Source organism: Cajanus cajan, chromosome 4 (assembly GCF_000230855.2).
Source record: "Cajanus cajan strain Asha chromosome 4, NIPB_CcT2T_4, whole genome shotgun sequence".
Classification (NCBI taxonomy): domain Eukaryota; kingdom Viridiplantae; phylum Streptophyta; class Magnoliopsida; order Fabales; family Fabaceae; genus Cajanus; species Cajanus cajan.
The window spans coordinates 70,938,892-70,954,578 of record NC_138520.1 but is presented as its reverse complement, the minus strand read 5'-3'; the positions used below and the strand labels follow the sequence as shown (position 1 = coordinate 70,954,578).

The following is a 15,687-nucleotide window of genomic DNA, read 5'->3' as shown; positions in this document are numbered from 1 at the left end:
AGAAAGGACCATCACTAAATTGAATCCAAGAGAAAATATGCTGTTTTAAAAGAAGAACGAGAGAGATACAGAAATTAGAATATGGGCATATTTGTTAAAAAGTTCAATAAATTTGATTTTAATATTGTTTTGATAGTAAGGTTATTAGCATTATTAGGATCATCGCTTCATAGACATTATCTGCTATACTTGTTATATTGTTATAATATTATTTTTAAAAAATATTTTATTAGGTTAAAGAAAAAAAATATTTATAAATTTCTATTAATCTTAATCCCTAAATAATGTAAGACTTTTAAATATATTTAAATAAAAACAAATATAATTTATTTTGAATAGTTTAACTAGTACTTATTTAAATTTATTTTAATATACTTTATAACATGTTATTGGTTCAAATGATACTGGATTCAAATTTCTTAAGTAAGGTTTTAAATTTGAGTCTTATGTTTGTAAAAATATAATGGAGAGAGAATATTCCATTAAATGTGGTCAACAAAGTTTTTCGATGGAAAATAGTCATTAGTAAATCTAGTTGGATATTTCGTACTAATAACATAGTTACAAAAAAATACTAGTTATAATTTAATGATAAAAAAATTATTAATATCTTTTATTATAAAAATCACATATTAATTATATATATAAAAAAATTGCTTAAATTAAGTAAGATTATTAATTCATTATAAACTATAATATTTTTCTTTTCAATATTTAATACAATTATATATTAAGAAATAAAATTTAATAAACAACTTTATCTTGTAAAGATTAAATTTTATTATACATTTTTTAATCTATAGATATGATCCATGCAGTGTTTATAAGTTGACAACTAAAGATTAATATGTGCTTGTAAGTTGTGACCTCACTGACCATATATTATTTTAACATAAATAAGAATCAAACTTAAGAGTATTAGGTTGATCATCATGTCTCAATGTAATTAAAGATATTTTAAGAAATATAATATATTTTATGTTAAATTATAAAAATTAAATATATTTAATAAAATTTCTTAATATATATAAAATTAGTTATTTTTATATAGATGTAAAGGAGTAATACGATAACATTATCGTAATATTATGTGAAACCATTTAACTCATGAAATTTCAACAATTGATTAAAGTGATTCTTCAAGCATTGATTCGATTAAAAACAAATAATCATGATTTTCACATACACATATATGATAAGTCCATTCAAACCCTGTTGACATTATATAAATTTTTGTTCCTCTTAATTATAAATTAAACACTATAGAAATCGTATATGTTAATGAAAGTATCAGATTCAATATGAGAAATATGTATACACAAAAAAGTAACAACTCTACAGATTTTGAGCTTTAGCCTTAAGAATTCCATTCACTAAATATGATTCTTATCGTATTTATCATTCATGCCTCATTCTCATTATCGCTTAAAAAAGGTTCAAATCTTATGATAGTTAAAAGTGAAACATAAAATAATAAAGTCCAAAATAAAATTTTTATGACATTATAAAATTATAAATAGTTATAAAATAATATCTTATAACCTTAAAGTATTTGCTTCTTCTATCCACATCACAGTAACAAAGTTTTGAAAAAAAAACTTTATTTATATTATTCTGATTTTTACTATTAAGTCGATTTTAATAATTTGTATTCTTAATATATTTGTTAAGATAAAATTTAAATACAATTCATTGTTATAATAATATATATAAACGAAAAATAATCTTTATTTTATAAATAAATTTTGTAAGAATGAATTATATTATAATTTATATATTTAATTAATATTTGAATGTATCATTATTGATTATTATTAGTTTTATTAGACCACTTACTGTTAAATCATTATTTAATTATTTATAAATGTTTAATTTTATAAACTTTACATTTAAGATATCAAGTATTCAATATAAATATACATAACTGAAAAATAATTTTTTCTTTAGAAATCAATTTTATAATATTAAATTAAGTTTTAATCCACGTTTAAATAAAACAGAATTTGTATGTACTTAAAATAACTATTAAAAGAACATATTACAATTAAAAATAATCGATAGTTAATTAAATTATTTAACAAAGATAAGCTTATAAATACTTTAAAATGATAACATAACAATTCAAAGTACTCTAATTTTCATTCTTGGTTCAAAAAATGACTCAAATATAACACTTATTTATGAAAACAAAAGTGAATAGAAAAATCAAGATTCCAATTTGGATTGCATAGATGCCTGCATTATGACAAACAAAAGAAATCAGACAAAAAAAATAAAATCACAAAAATTGATTGGTTCAAGTGTGACCGTCTGATCCATACTCAATTCCCCCCATATTTTACCTGCACACCTCTGTATGCTTGCTGTATTTTTATTTTTTAAAACACTGTAAAGTCCTTCTTCTTCTCCCTTTATCCTTCAACAAATGGGTCCATGTCTCTCTTTATATTTTATAATAGAACATAATAATTTTGAAAACAATTAGGTAATTACATTAAAAATGTTTTGAGACTTGAAAAGATACTTAAAAAAGAGAAAATAATTTAAATTTTCAAATAAATAAAAAATTAAAATGATTTATATAAAAATAAAAACTAAAACAATTATTAAAGAGTATATTTCTTTATATAATAATATAAATATTGTTATTATTATCAAACTTTATTTTTATTCTCGCACACCAAAATACTATCCTTATATTCTAAATTTTCTTTAGGAATTTTTTATTTTTTTATCCTCATTTAAAAACAGTTGCATTTAAGATATTATGAAATATTAAATATGAATATCTCATCTGATTTAAATATTGATCCACTAATAAGTGTTAGTAATAAATTTATAGATTTATTTACATTATTTTTAAATAAATTTGAGTATTTTTAAATATTTACATTCATTTATGTTTATCCATTAAAAAATAAAAAAAATTTCATAAAATAATTATATAAAAGTTGATTTTAACTTGCAACAAAGTTTATTATATATATATATATATATATGCGCGTGTGTGCTCTAACGATTCAATGTTGAATTATAAATTTTTAATATATAGATTAAATATATTTTTTTTAAATTTAAAAATTATTTGAGACGTTATTTCATTAATTTAAATTGATAGATAATTATAAAAATATTTTTATATATTGATTTAAATTTATATAATAAAATATTGAATAAATTTTTAATCTTTTTATAAAATTTGTAAACTTGATTTATATATTAAGAACTTTTAATTCAATAGTATAATTGTTAAAATTTGATAAAAAAATATAAGTTATGAAAAACTTATTCCTGAATCAAATTTTAAATTTATAAAAATAATTAATTTTTAATATATTTTTTATCATTTAAAAATTAAAAATTAAAATAATTAAAAAATATATATACATGAAATAGAGAATTATCTTTATATAAATATAAATAAATTATATATCACAAAATTATAAATATCACAGTATTTAAAAAAAATTAAAAAATGTGGTTTTTTATTTTGTTGTAGTGGTATTAGCGGTGCTACAGTTTTTGGTTCGGAAACAACGAACGCGACAGTTAGACAGATCCCATGTCTCTGACACCACGCAAAGGGCGATAACCGGTAACTCCCCACTTTCATCAGTCTTCACTCTACCTGCTATAGCCGGTGACAAACCAATCATCCATATAAAAGCCAAACCCCCAAGTAACAACCCAGTTTCAACCTCATCGTCATTTGTACCCACGCTCAGCTTTCGTGAGTTCCTCTCTTTCTCTCTCTCATTTTTCTTTCTTTTTCAATTCTTTGTTAATAATAATATTTCTCTGTGTTTATTTCGGTGTGATAAAAAATTGTCGATGATTCTGGAACCTCGTCCGTCCGATGCAACCGAACTGTGTGGTTTGTTGTAGGGTTTGATTTTGATTTGTTTTTTGGGATTCGTGCCATGCTTGGATCTCTATTTCCGCTGCTGTTTTCTTTCGCTCCGGTGTTTTTGTTTGTGGCTTTTTTGTTGCGAAACTAAATTACTATGCATGTGTTGTTTGTTTGAGTTCAGTGGATTGTTAGAGCCTGTTTCTTTTGTTGGATGGGGTTTCTCATCAGTTTTGGTTGAGTTTGAAAATTAATATGGAATTTGTGATTTCTTTTCATGGTGTTTTTAATTGAATATTGGGGGGATGAAAATTAAATTTGAAGAGGTGGGTGAAATTTTTTACAAAAAATTTTGGCGGTTTTTTAGTGTTTTTTTTTGTTGTTGTTGTTGGCGAGAAATAGCAAAATTTGCATTGAGATTTTTTTTGTTGTTGGATATTTGCCTCTTGTTATTTATGAAGTTGATTTAGAATTGTGTGTTTGTTGCTTTTGACATTGAACAATGCTACCTGACTACCTCCATTCTTATTTACACATACAAAAAAAGAAAAAGAATAATAAATAAGTCGCACTTTTTTTCTCACTCATCATTATCAACCCTTTATACTTTATGTGATCCAATGACTCTGCACATAGTTGTGACTTTTTTGATTCTTTTTTATTTTGTAATTACTTTCAGGAGTGATAGTTTTTAGATTATTTTTGTTGTAAAATCATACATTTTTGTGTGTGTGTGTTCAATTCAATGAAATCCCCCTCCCCCTGTTATGTTGTATATTTGTTGTGTATGTATGCGTTTAGGTTTACTCTTAAGTTGAATTTGAATTCTGATATCATTGTTCTGATGAAGACTGAAGATGGCAGACAATGAGGAAGGAGGGGATAAGGCTTCTCGTGGGAATGAATGGGAGGTTGTATCTCTCACAGCATCAACATATGCAGCTGCTCCTGGTCCTGATGAAGTTGAGATGAAGGATGATGGGAAAGTAGATGTATATGCACAGGATGAAGCAGAGACGTCACGTGCTTTGTTCATGTCTAGTCACTTTGTTTTTCCACCCAGTCAGCATGAAAACTTGCCTGTGGAACCTGACTATAGTGAGATACATGATGATTCTGGAGACAAAGATGTTACCTCTGAAGAGACTCCTGAGGAAGTGACCAGACCAAGTGGAAAGGATGAAGAAAACTTGACATTACCAGGGTTGGAAGTTTCAGAGGAGTTTGAGGGCATGCGGTATTTTGATGAGAAAATCAACAGATTATCTGTTCGCGGTAAACAGTTTGAGGAAGGTACAACTCTACCAGCTTTTGGTTTGACTGAGAAGGTGGAGAGTATGTATGATCCTGAGAAATACACTTCTTTCCACGGTGAAACAGCTATTGGTGGTGTAACAGCGTATGGTGAAAGCGTAGTTGAGCCTGAAACAACTGAATTGTCAGAGCAAGGGTCAAATGTATCTCCTGATTTATCAATGTCGAAGAACTCTTCCATAGATAATGAGTACAACCCTTCAGGTCTTCCTTGTGGAGCTTGGTGGAAGCGAAGAGCTGCCTCTTTATATGCGCATGCAAAAGAGGCAAATGCTTTCTGGTCTGTTTTTGTTGCAGCTACTGTGATGGGCCTTGTAATGCTTGGCCAACGCTGGCAGCAGGAAAGAGCTTTACAACTTAAATGGCAAATCAGTATAAATGATGAGGTATATCCATTATCGTCAGTTGTTTCTCTTATAAATTTTTTGTTATCATATTTTAGTTTATTTGTGGTCTGAAAATATATGCATTGAATAAATGGGTCATAAACAAGTTTAGAAAGCACTAGTATCCCTAAAAGTGAAAGTGTAAAAATAAAACACCAACCAGTTCTTGAATATTGTTATACCTAATATACTTGATTCAGTTCTTTTGTCTCTTTTGTGACTGATTCTAAATTTCTACCTATGTACAAAGGACTCATCTATAATTTGTATGTCATGATGTAACACTAACATGTCTTGACACCGGACAAAATACAATTGTGACGATATTGTGAATCAGTGATGTGTGATAATGAAGATTGTTCGATGTATTTGGCATCTTTATGGGTGGAAGCTGTCTGAATACCAAATGATCATGTGTACTGATTTTTATACAATAATGAACTTATTCCACTTTAAAATTAAGAGTGCTATTATTAATTTTGTAATTACTAATTAGTTATTGTCCCTGTCGAAAACATTAGCAGTAGTTGAACGTTGAAAAACTATAAATATTTCCCTATCCTGTAGTATAAATCTCATTGGAAATAATAGGTATTTTGCGTAAACTTGATGTCGCACTTCATCAGTAGAAAGATAGTGATGAATTCTTTTTTGATACAATGCTCCAGCTGTCCTGTTTGACTCCACTTAATACTTCAAAAAATACTAACACTTCAATTGTTACCCGTTCCCTAGGCGAAGAGCAGGGTGCTTGCTCCCATTTATCGACTCAAAGATGTTATTGTTGGTGGCCACCGCCGTGGCTCCTTGATCAGGGGAAGCTCCTCTGGTGAAAGTTAAGGTAAAGGTGGCTCAGTGCTTGTGGCGCCTATCCTTGTAGTAAAAGTGAAGATGATGACGAAAAACTGTATGTCAGAGAGAGGTTGAGAATGAAGAGTGCTACATTTATGAAATGCAGGTTTGTTACTAGGATTGGTTGACCTTCCCCAATTATGAATGCCAATGTTCAAACATTTTATGTTGTGGATTTTCTTCTTCTTTGTATTGATTAGCATTGTATAGCTCTTGGAAGTCGTTCAACTTAGTAAGTTATGTATTCCGATTATGTGAAATTGGCAGTTTAAATACAAAAGATGTAAATGAAGTGATTGCTTTAATGGTGCGTGTTTAGTTTTCCTTTGACTCTAACGGCTGCAAAAACACTTGTGACCCTTTTTCTTTAACTGAGTCTTAATAAAAATCCCTTGAAAACAAATTAAGGAGATACTATCTATGTGAAATTTAGATTAGGGTATGTGTGCAACTATGTATGGGCCCATCTACATACAGCTCGATCAAGCGTCAACATTGAGTTGGTTCAAATGTCAAAGCTGATTCCCTCTATTAGTTTGTTTTTAAATGGACTTGTGATTGAAGGGGCAACATTGCTGGTTCGCATATCATACTCATGCAATTTTTTTATTTTGTATTTTTAGCAAATTTTGATTGGTGAACTAGTTCAAATGATTCACGAATCAGTTAACTAGTTGGTTTTTTAAAGTCGCGACGAAAACACATTCAACTCGTAGATTTTGCAAAGTGACCAGCATAAATAAATAATCAAGCTGACCAACATTAATTTGTGACTTGAATTTTAACACTTCAGTTTCTACATCTCCTTTACACTTGTCTCAATTCCTCGCTTGAACCACATGACTTTTGATAAAATTAATAAATGTTTGGTAATTGAACCACATGACGTGTGAATTTTGAGATTTTTAAAGGTATGGATTGAATTTTCGTTTTATGCTTTTTGAATCATTAATTTGTATGTTATGAATTATTTATAATTTTTTAAATATAAATAGGTCATGTAATTCAATTAGTGATATATTGATTTGATTAGTGATTTATTGATGTGATGTCCTAATCTAGTCAATGATTTATGTGGGTATGATACTATTATATTTAAGTGACTAAAAGTATAATTTAAAAAATGAAATAATGATATATATATATATATATATATATATATATATATATATATATATATAAGAGAGAGAGAGGGAGAGAAAGAAAAAGAGAGATTCACTTGTTATAAGAATAAATTTACTTAAATTTATTTTACTCAATAATTTATATTTTATATTAAATTTTAATTATTTAATTATTAAATTAAAAGTATTTAATACATAGATTTAAGTCTAGATTTTTTTAAAAAAAACTCAAAGATTATATGATACTCAGTTTCTTTGATTTAAATTGATTATAATTATAAAAAAAGTATATATTGATTTAAATTTATATAACGAAATATTATATGATTTTTAACTTTTTTAAAAATTTGTAAACTTAATCTAAGAACTTTTGATTTAAAATCAAATTATTAAAATTTAATATATGCTATGAATTATTATGAAAAATAATTTTACCAATTTTTTTTGAAGTAAGTGAATCTTTTCTCGTATATGTGTGTCTGTCTCTCTCTCTCTCTCTCTCTCTCTATATATATATATATATATATAATAATAATAATAATAATAATAAACAAGCTAAATATTTTAATGAATTTGATATTGTTGGTGTAAAGGGGAAGGTTTGTGATATATACTCTTGTCTACATTAATAATACATTTCTATCATACTTTTTTCTCTAGAATATTTTTAATGTTTTTTTTTTTAATTCTTTGACTTTATGAATCCCATTAATATGAGGTTCAATTCGTTTTTCAAGCACTCACCTCTTATTTTGCTCGTCCCCTTTTAATTTTGTTTTTCAAACATCCATCTCTTTTACATGTATCACTTTTTTATACTCTTACCTCAAACATTTATTTTTTTCTATCTAAGCACCAACTCATTTCATATATAGATTGACACCTTTTTTTTTTCTTTCCATTTTTTAAGATTTTAAAATGGACTAAAATTTTAGAAATATAATTTTCTTTCTAAAACATAGAATTTTAATGTTTCTGCACCCTTGGTACATGTGCATTCAGTTTATGTAACATTAATTTTAGTATTCTGAAAAAAATAATAACATTCTAGAAGAATATTTTCATAATTAAAGAAAGTACTTTATAAAATTGTTATTTTACATACATCTAAAAATTACTTTCTAAAATACTAAAAAAAGAGGATGAAAAAAGGATATATATATATATATATATATATATATATATAGAGAGAGAGAGAGAGAGAGAGAGAAGGGGTCCATTTATTTTAAAATTAGTCTACTTAGACTTATTCCGTTCAATAACTCATGTTTTACATCAAATTTTAAAGATTCAATTGTTAAATTTAAAGTTTTTAATGTATAAATAAAGTGTGCAAATTAGTTAAAGATTTGAAAATCATTTAATATTTCGTTTCATTAATTCAAATTGACAGATAATCATAAAATCATTTTATATGTTTATTTGAATTAATGAAACAAAGTATCATATAATTTTCAAATTTTAAAAGAAAATTACAAATTTTATCTATGCATTAAAAAAATTATATTCAATAGTTTGATTGTTAAAATTTGATATAAAATATGAGTTATTGAATGTAATAAGTTTGGGTAGACTTACTCTTATATATATATATATATATATATATATATATATATATATATATATATATATATATAATGAGTCAATTATTTATTTGGAAAAAAGAATCTCCAAAATAAAACATTTGAAATCCTAAAAAAATTGGAGAAAGAGAGTGCATGTGAAATGAGTGCATTTTTTGGAAAAAAAAATTGAACATTGGAAAACAAGGGGCCATGAAGGCGGTGTAAAGGGGGTGAATACTTGAGAAAACAATTAATCGCTAAAGGCAAGGGGAAATGTGGGTTCATAAAGTTGAGAAATTAGAAAATAAAAAATATTAAGGATATTTTGAAGAAGAAAAAAAGGTATAATAGATATGTATTATTAATGCAAGAAAGTGTTTATACCATGAGCTTAAGGTGAAAGGTTTATATCCCACCTTCGATACTTACTATTAGTATTATGAAAAGTATTTTTTGAAATATTAAAATTAGTGCTTCTAAAAAAAATTTTCTTAGGAGTGTGCATGATTCTAAAGAATTATTTTTGAAACAATAAATTTAGTATTTTAGAAAACATTTTTCGAAAGTATGTAAAAACACAATTATGAAAATACTATTTAAAACATTAATTTCACTATTCTAAAATATTAAAATTAATTTTTCAAAAAGTATTTTCAAAATATTAATGTTGAGATTTTTTAGAAATGTAAAACAGGAAAAAGTGTTTGAAAAAGAAAAACCGTCTCAACTCCTTTGACATTATTGAGTAAATCATACGTACATACAATGTTGTTGAATACCAATTTTATAATTATTGTGAAAATCGAAAGAGGATAGAGGAAAAGAAAATAATATGAAAATTAAAAAAAAAAATTACCTATCAAAATAAAAAAGTGAGAAGTGACCAAAATGTAAAGAAATGCATGTGAAAATAGGAAAAGTAGTGTGTAGAAGAAAGAGAAAATGTTAAATTAATATATTAGAAATGTAAAATTAAAAAATCAGAAAATAAAAGAAGAATTAAAGATATTTTAATGTTTTTTTTAAAGGAAATGTACTTTTATATATATAAAAAAAAGAGGTGTATATATATGATGAACCTTATTGGAATGGATGCAATCGGGAATTTGAGCTTGCCAATTTCGACAATTTTTTGTACCAATGTTTTTAAATTTCTTCTCAGTTCAAAATATCGCACTGGGCATTTTTTTTTTATCTGTAATCAAAATGGCCGAAAGGACTAATTTTATATTAAAAAATAAATGATGTTTACAAGTGTTTTATAATTAAAATGATGACCCAAAAGTAATTTTATTTATTGATTATTAGTTTCCAGTGCTAATAGATCTATTAAAAATATATATACTAACATCATCCAGGGCCGTGGTTAAGGCAAGGTAATTGAGGTCATTATCTTAAGCCTCCGGTTTACGGTGTTTATTTTTATTATTATTTTTTAAATTTTAAATTTTAAATAAATAATTTTAATATAAATAATTAAGTATATTTTATTATATTATAATTAATTAGTTAATATATAATTATTTAAATTTTTTATATGCACACATGATATATTATAATATATAAAATTATTATTTTGTGAAATTTTATCATAATTTAAAAGTTATTTTACATTTGTTCTGAATTTCAATTAAAAAAATGGTACCACAATGAATACAAGGATAATTTCTATAAAAATATTATAATTTATATATAAAAAATTAATAAAATTAATAATGATAAGATAGTAAGAATATCATGTTAATTTGATTCTTCTTAAAAATTATTTTATAATTGTACTGTCCACACCAGATATCGAGTTCCAAGTCGGTCCTAACTATACTACGACATCAATCACGTACACGAGCCCATAGTCAATTGGGCCACGACTAATATTGGGCCGACCTTAACCTCGCTCTCATCTAAAAGGAAAAATCCCAATCGCCAAGGTACACCTACTATATATACACGAGACATCTATACTATCAATAACTAACTTTAACATCAGAGTCACTTTTGCAGGTACCATCCCCATCTCGGCACAACCGACGTACCTAGGAGAAGAGGCTCACCAATCTCATCGGAGTGATCGCCCCTCAAGCCGATCTCAGGTGAGAACAATAATTTTAATTATTTTGTATAAATATTAAATTAATTAATTTTATTATATTCACACCGTATTATAAAATATTTTAAAATATGAAATTACTTAAAGAAACTTATTTGAATTCCAATAATTAAGATTTTGAAAAAAAATATCATTTTAATTGTAACGACCGACCATGGTCTCTACACTTAGTGGAATCGCATTACTAATAGTTAACTAAGAAAAATATTAAAACTGTATAACTCATATACACAGGTATAGATAAAAAAAATAACTAAGTTTCTATGTACAAAATATAACATCATATATGTACAGTCATCCCAAAATAATATCGTCCTAGTGCCGATCAAACACAGACAAGATCGTTACCCAAAATGGTAACTCTAACACGAGGAACAAACTCCCGGTCTCGCAGCGATCACCTCAACTCCAAGCTAGTCATGACCTGCTCCTATACCAAGTATGATCATCGCAGTCCCACTACATGGAAACAGAAGGGTAAGCTAGAGTTCAAAAATCAATCATACAAGTACAAAATAACAATCTATACTACCAATTCACCCAAATCAAGTCCCACAGGAACTCCCATCTCAATCATTCATTAATTTATCAAACATGAAGTCAAACACCATGCACTTCATCATCATAGCAATCATGCATTACATGCAACTCATGACAGATATCAATGCATATCAATCATCTAATGCGTCGTCACGCATACACCTAGGAGATATCCTTAACAGCAGAGCAGTATAAGTGACATCCCAATCCTACCGAAACCACCCCAACTGTTTTCACGCCCAATGCATCCTCTCGGTCACAGCTAAATAGGATATAAATCCTCACTCGGGTTTACTCGGATGATGTCACTTACACAATTGGAAGTCCGGTTCCACCGTCAGGTATAGCACAACTGGGTACAAGCTTACCATGACCTTGGCATGCATTACCAAGTCACTTGTGGAGTTCGCCCACGACTATCCGCAAGGAACCACACACCTTCCCCAGTACTTGGTTAAGGGAATAACCCTCAACCTCATATTTCGCTCCAACACTAGCTAAGGACTTAGAAGAAACTCACCCAAACCAGTAGCCTACCTGAGCACCACACTCACCCAAAACCAGTGGCCTACCTGAGCTCCACTCTCATTTATAACAGTGGCCTATCCAAGCACCACTCTCAAGAGACTCTATGTGAGCTCTTCCAGTTCAAAAATATTTCCCTCTCCTCAAGTCCTAGGCTAGACACATGCCATAAGGCATCACATGCAATAATGCATCATACACCATACATGGTATACCCACCATCATGATCAGTATCATTCTCATATGAACACATACACATGTCATATCATATTTAAACATTCATATATATCATTACCAAGCATACATATGAATCACACCTCACCATACATCATATATCATACATACATGATCCAAGACTTCAACTTTAAACATGCATAAACATCAATTTCAATCCAAAGACATCAAACCCACTCACGTCCGGCGCAACCAAATCACGTTCGACCTAACATCCAACTTGAGAGCCCTAAGCTCTTCCACGCCCGGCGCACTCAACTTGTGCCTGGCCTAGACCCAACCAGAGAGTCCTAAAACTCATCCACGTCCTGCGCGCTCATCCTGCGCCTGACGTGCTCTGAATAGAGACCATCCAAAGTCTCTCCACGCCGGGCGCACCTAATCTGCGCCCGACGCCATACCATAAAAATGCCCTTGAAGTCACTATCTGATATCGCTCCCGGCGTGGTTCCTCTCACGCCCGACATGAACCCATCTAGAGACCTCCATTCAACTCACACCCGACCCGACTAGCCTCGCGCCCGATGTGAGTTTGAAATGGTTGCCTTTGATAAAGGCATGCCCGACGCCAAGAAATGCGTCGACGCAAATCCAAACAACAACCTCCAAAACTTTGAAAATTTCCTTCAACACCTAAAAACCAGCAAATCCATCCACATGCAAACACAAAAACACAATGCATAGGCTCCATATAACTCAAAAACAAGTTCAAAATCAACATGTACTCATCTGATGCAACAAAATCACCAAAACTCCAATTTTCCCCCAAAACCGCAAAATGAACAATTTCTCCAATCCAACCATGGATTTTCAACAATTATGCATCAATTGAGTTTCTAAACTCACATGAAACCTAAACAACAAACATTATAACTTCCCTCACCTAAAAATTGGCTTAGAATAGCCAAGAACTGAGAAGAAGAAGTTTCCTCCAAAGCTCGACTCCTGGACTTCAATCCTCCAAAAGCAAGCTTCCTAGCCTGAATTCCAAGAGAATATATAAGAAGTTAGTGATCTAGAAGAGAAGAGGAACCATACAGAGAAATTTGGGAGAGAAAGGAGCTCACGGTCCCAGAGCTTTTCTCTCTAAAACTTCTCTTTAAGTTTATTTGAAAATGAACTTATGAAACTCCATTCTCAGAGAAACCCTTATATATTATTCTCCCTAGAGTCAACTAAACTATGAAATCTACTCCCTATGTAACGTAGTAGGTTAGGTGATTCAGTAGCCCAGAACGGGTCGTTCCCAAACTGGAATGGGCCATTCCAAACTACTGAATTGACCTATAAATTGTAGTTGAGAACGGGCCGTTCTGGAGGGAGAACGGGCCGTTCCAAACCTCAAAACGGACTATTCCAGAGGGAGTACATGCCGTTCTGGATGGAGAGCGGGCCGTTCTGGATGAGTCCCAGAACGGGCCGTTCTAATTTCAGAACGGGCCGTTCTGCATGTAAATTTTGCACATGATGAAGGGGTGCAGAACGGGCCATTCCGGATTCGAAACAGGCCGTTCTGGCCACTCCTGAATGTCTATAAATAGAGTTGGGTGGTTGAAGAGAAATAGAGGTTTTTAGAGAGAAGTTTTAGAGAGAAGGACTCTGGACTAAGAAGCTTGCTTTGGGTGGATTGATGTTCCGTGTTGAGCTTCGGAAAGGGAATTCCGCTTCTTGGCTATTCTGAGCCAATCTTCAGGTAAGGGAAGCTAGATTGTAAAGTTGTTGGTTGTATGTGAGTTGGGAACTCATTTGGGTGCTTAGGTTGATTAGTATGAGTTGTGTTATGTGATGAAAATATTGTGTTGCTAATATATGATTAAATGTTTATTAATGATGTTGTTGGAAATGCATGATGTTGTTAAGTTATGAAGTTGTTTACAAGTTGTGTTGATTTGTGATATTGTTGAAGTTGTTTAAAGTTGTTAAGTTGCATTAAGTTGATATTGTAATGACTATAATTGTTTAATTAAGTTGTTTGCATGTTGTTAAAATTATTAAAGTTGCATAATTGTATAATTGAATAAGAAGTTGTATAATTACATTGATATGTATGATGAGTAGAAAGAAAAACGAAGAGATGCATGTTGACTACAAAGTTGTATGTTGTGCCATTTGTTGAAAAAATATTATTTTATGATGATTGAGTTGATTGTGCTGTTTAAAATTGAAATGAGATGTTGTGTTGTTAAAATGTGTTGTTAAATAACGTTGATGAGTTGTTGTGCTGATATATCATGTGTGTTTAAGTTGTAAGTTGATTAAGCTGTGATGATAAGTTGTTGATCACTAGGACTAGAGGAGATATTTTCGAAGTTGCTCATCCCATTGTGCGGATTGAGATAGTTGTGGTGCTCTGAGAGCCCAATTTGTTGAAAACCTTCCTTGGAAAGTTGTCCCTTGGAGTGGACGTTGTGTTGTTTTCCTCTAGGACTTAGTTGATCCTGTGTGTGGGCAAGGTTGAGGCACACGTGTATAAAGTGACCACGGTATAGGGGCCAGACCGAGCTATACCGATTACAAGCGGCCAGATGTTTATTGTTGTAAAGTTGTTATGGTGTCTATTGTTGTAAAGTTGAAAAGTTGGGGACATATGGTGAAGATATGTGTCCTATGTTGAGATACATAGTACTAAGGTGATAAGTTGAAAGTTGTTTTAAAGTTGAAAGTTATTTTAAAGTTGAAAGTTGTTTTAAAGTTGAATCCCTTAGTACTGTGTGGGCGAAATGGAAATAGTCGATCCATGTCATGGTTGAATGACCAATTTGAGTAAGGTATCTAGTTAGAGATGTAGTCTTTGACTAGGTACTGGAGGGTGCATGGTACTTGGAGGACAGTGGGTGAGCTAACTCCATATGTGGATTGGTGATGCTAGCCAAGGCCGTGGTAGGCTCATATCCAAACCCTTCTGTCCTGACAGTAGTACTGGACCTCCGAGTCTAAGTGGCACACCTGAGCAATCAACTATTGTTGTCTATACTTGGTTCTCTTCAGAGTTTCTAACGCTGTTCTATATCTGACCTGGTTGAGATAGGTCAAACGCTGGATTCGGTAGGGTTTATGCCACCTAGACTGCTCAACCTCAGTTGTTGGAGATCTCCGAGTTGACATGCGTGACGACGCATAAGTTGTTGATGAGTTGATTTGTTGTTGATAAAAGTTGTATCTATGTTGTTATGTGGTTAAGTTGTGATTGTGT

General features: G+C 30.0%; 1 protein-coding gene across 1 annotated transcript; it reads left to right on the top strand.

Annotated features, from left to right (window-relative positions):
• The first annotated feature begins 3,574 nt into the window (after positions 1 to 3,574).
• Positions 3,575 to 6,704, top strand: ATI1 (mesoderm induction early response protein). The gene is made up of 3 exons (XM_020363769.3): positions 3,575 to 3,730; positions 4,698 to 5,547; positions 6,283 to 6,704. Exons 2-3 carry the CDS (start codon positions 4,705 to 4,707, stop codon positions 6,385 to 6,387), a joined length of 948 nt encoding a protein of 315 aa, XP_020219358.1. The 5' UTR covers positions 3,575 to 3,730; positions 4,698 to 4,704; the 3' UTR covers positions 6,388 to 6,704.
• The last annotated feature ends 8,983 nt before the right edge of the window (positions 6,705 to 15,687 follow it).

Bases quoted from the DNA above. Each gene is read 5' to 3' on its own strand.
- ATI1 (XM_020363769.3), top strand. From the start codon at position 4,705: ATGGCAGACAATGAGGAAGGAGGGGATAAGGCTTCTCGTGGGAATGAA. The intron at 5,548-6,282 runs GTATATCCATTA...CCCGTTCCCTAG, and splicing joins AAATCAGTATAAATGATGAG to GCGAAGAGCAGGGTGCTTGC.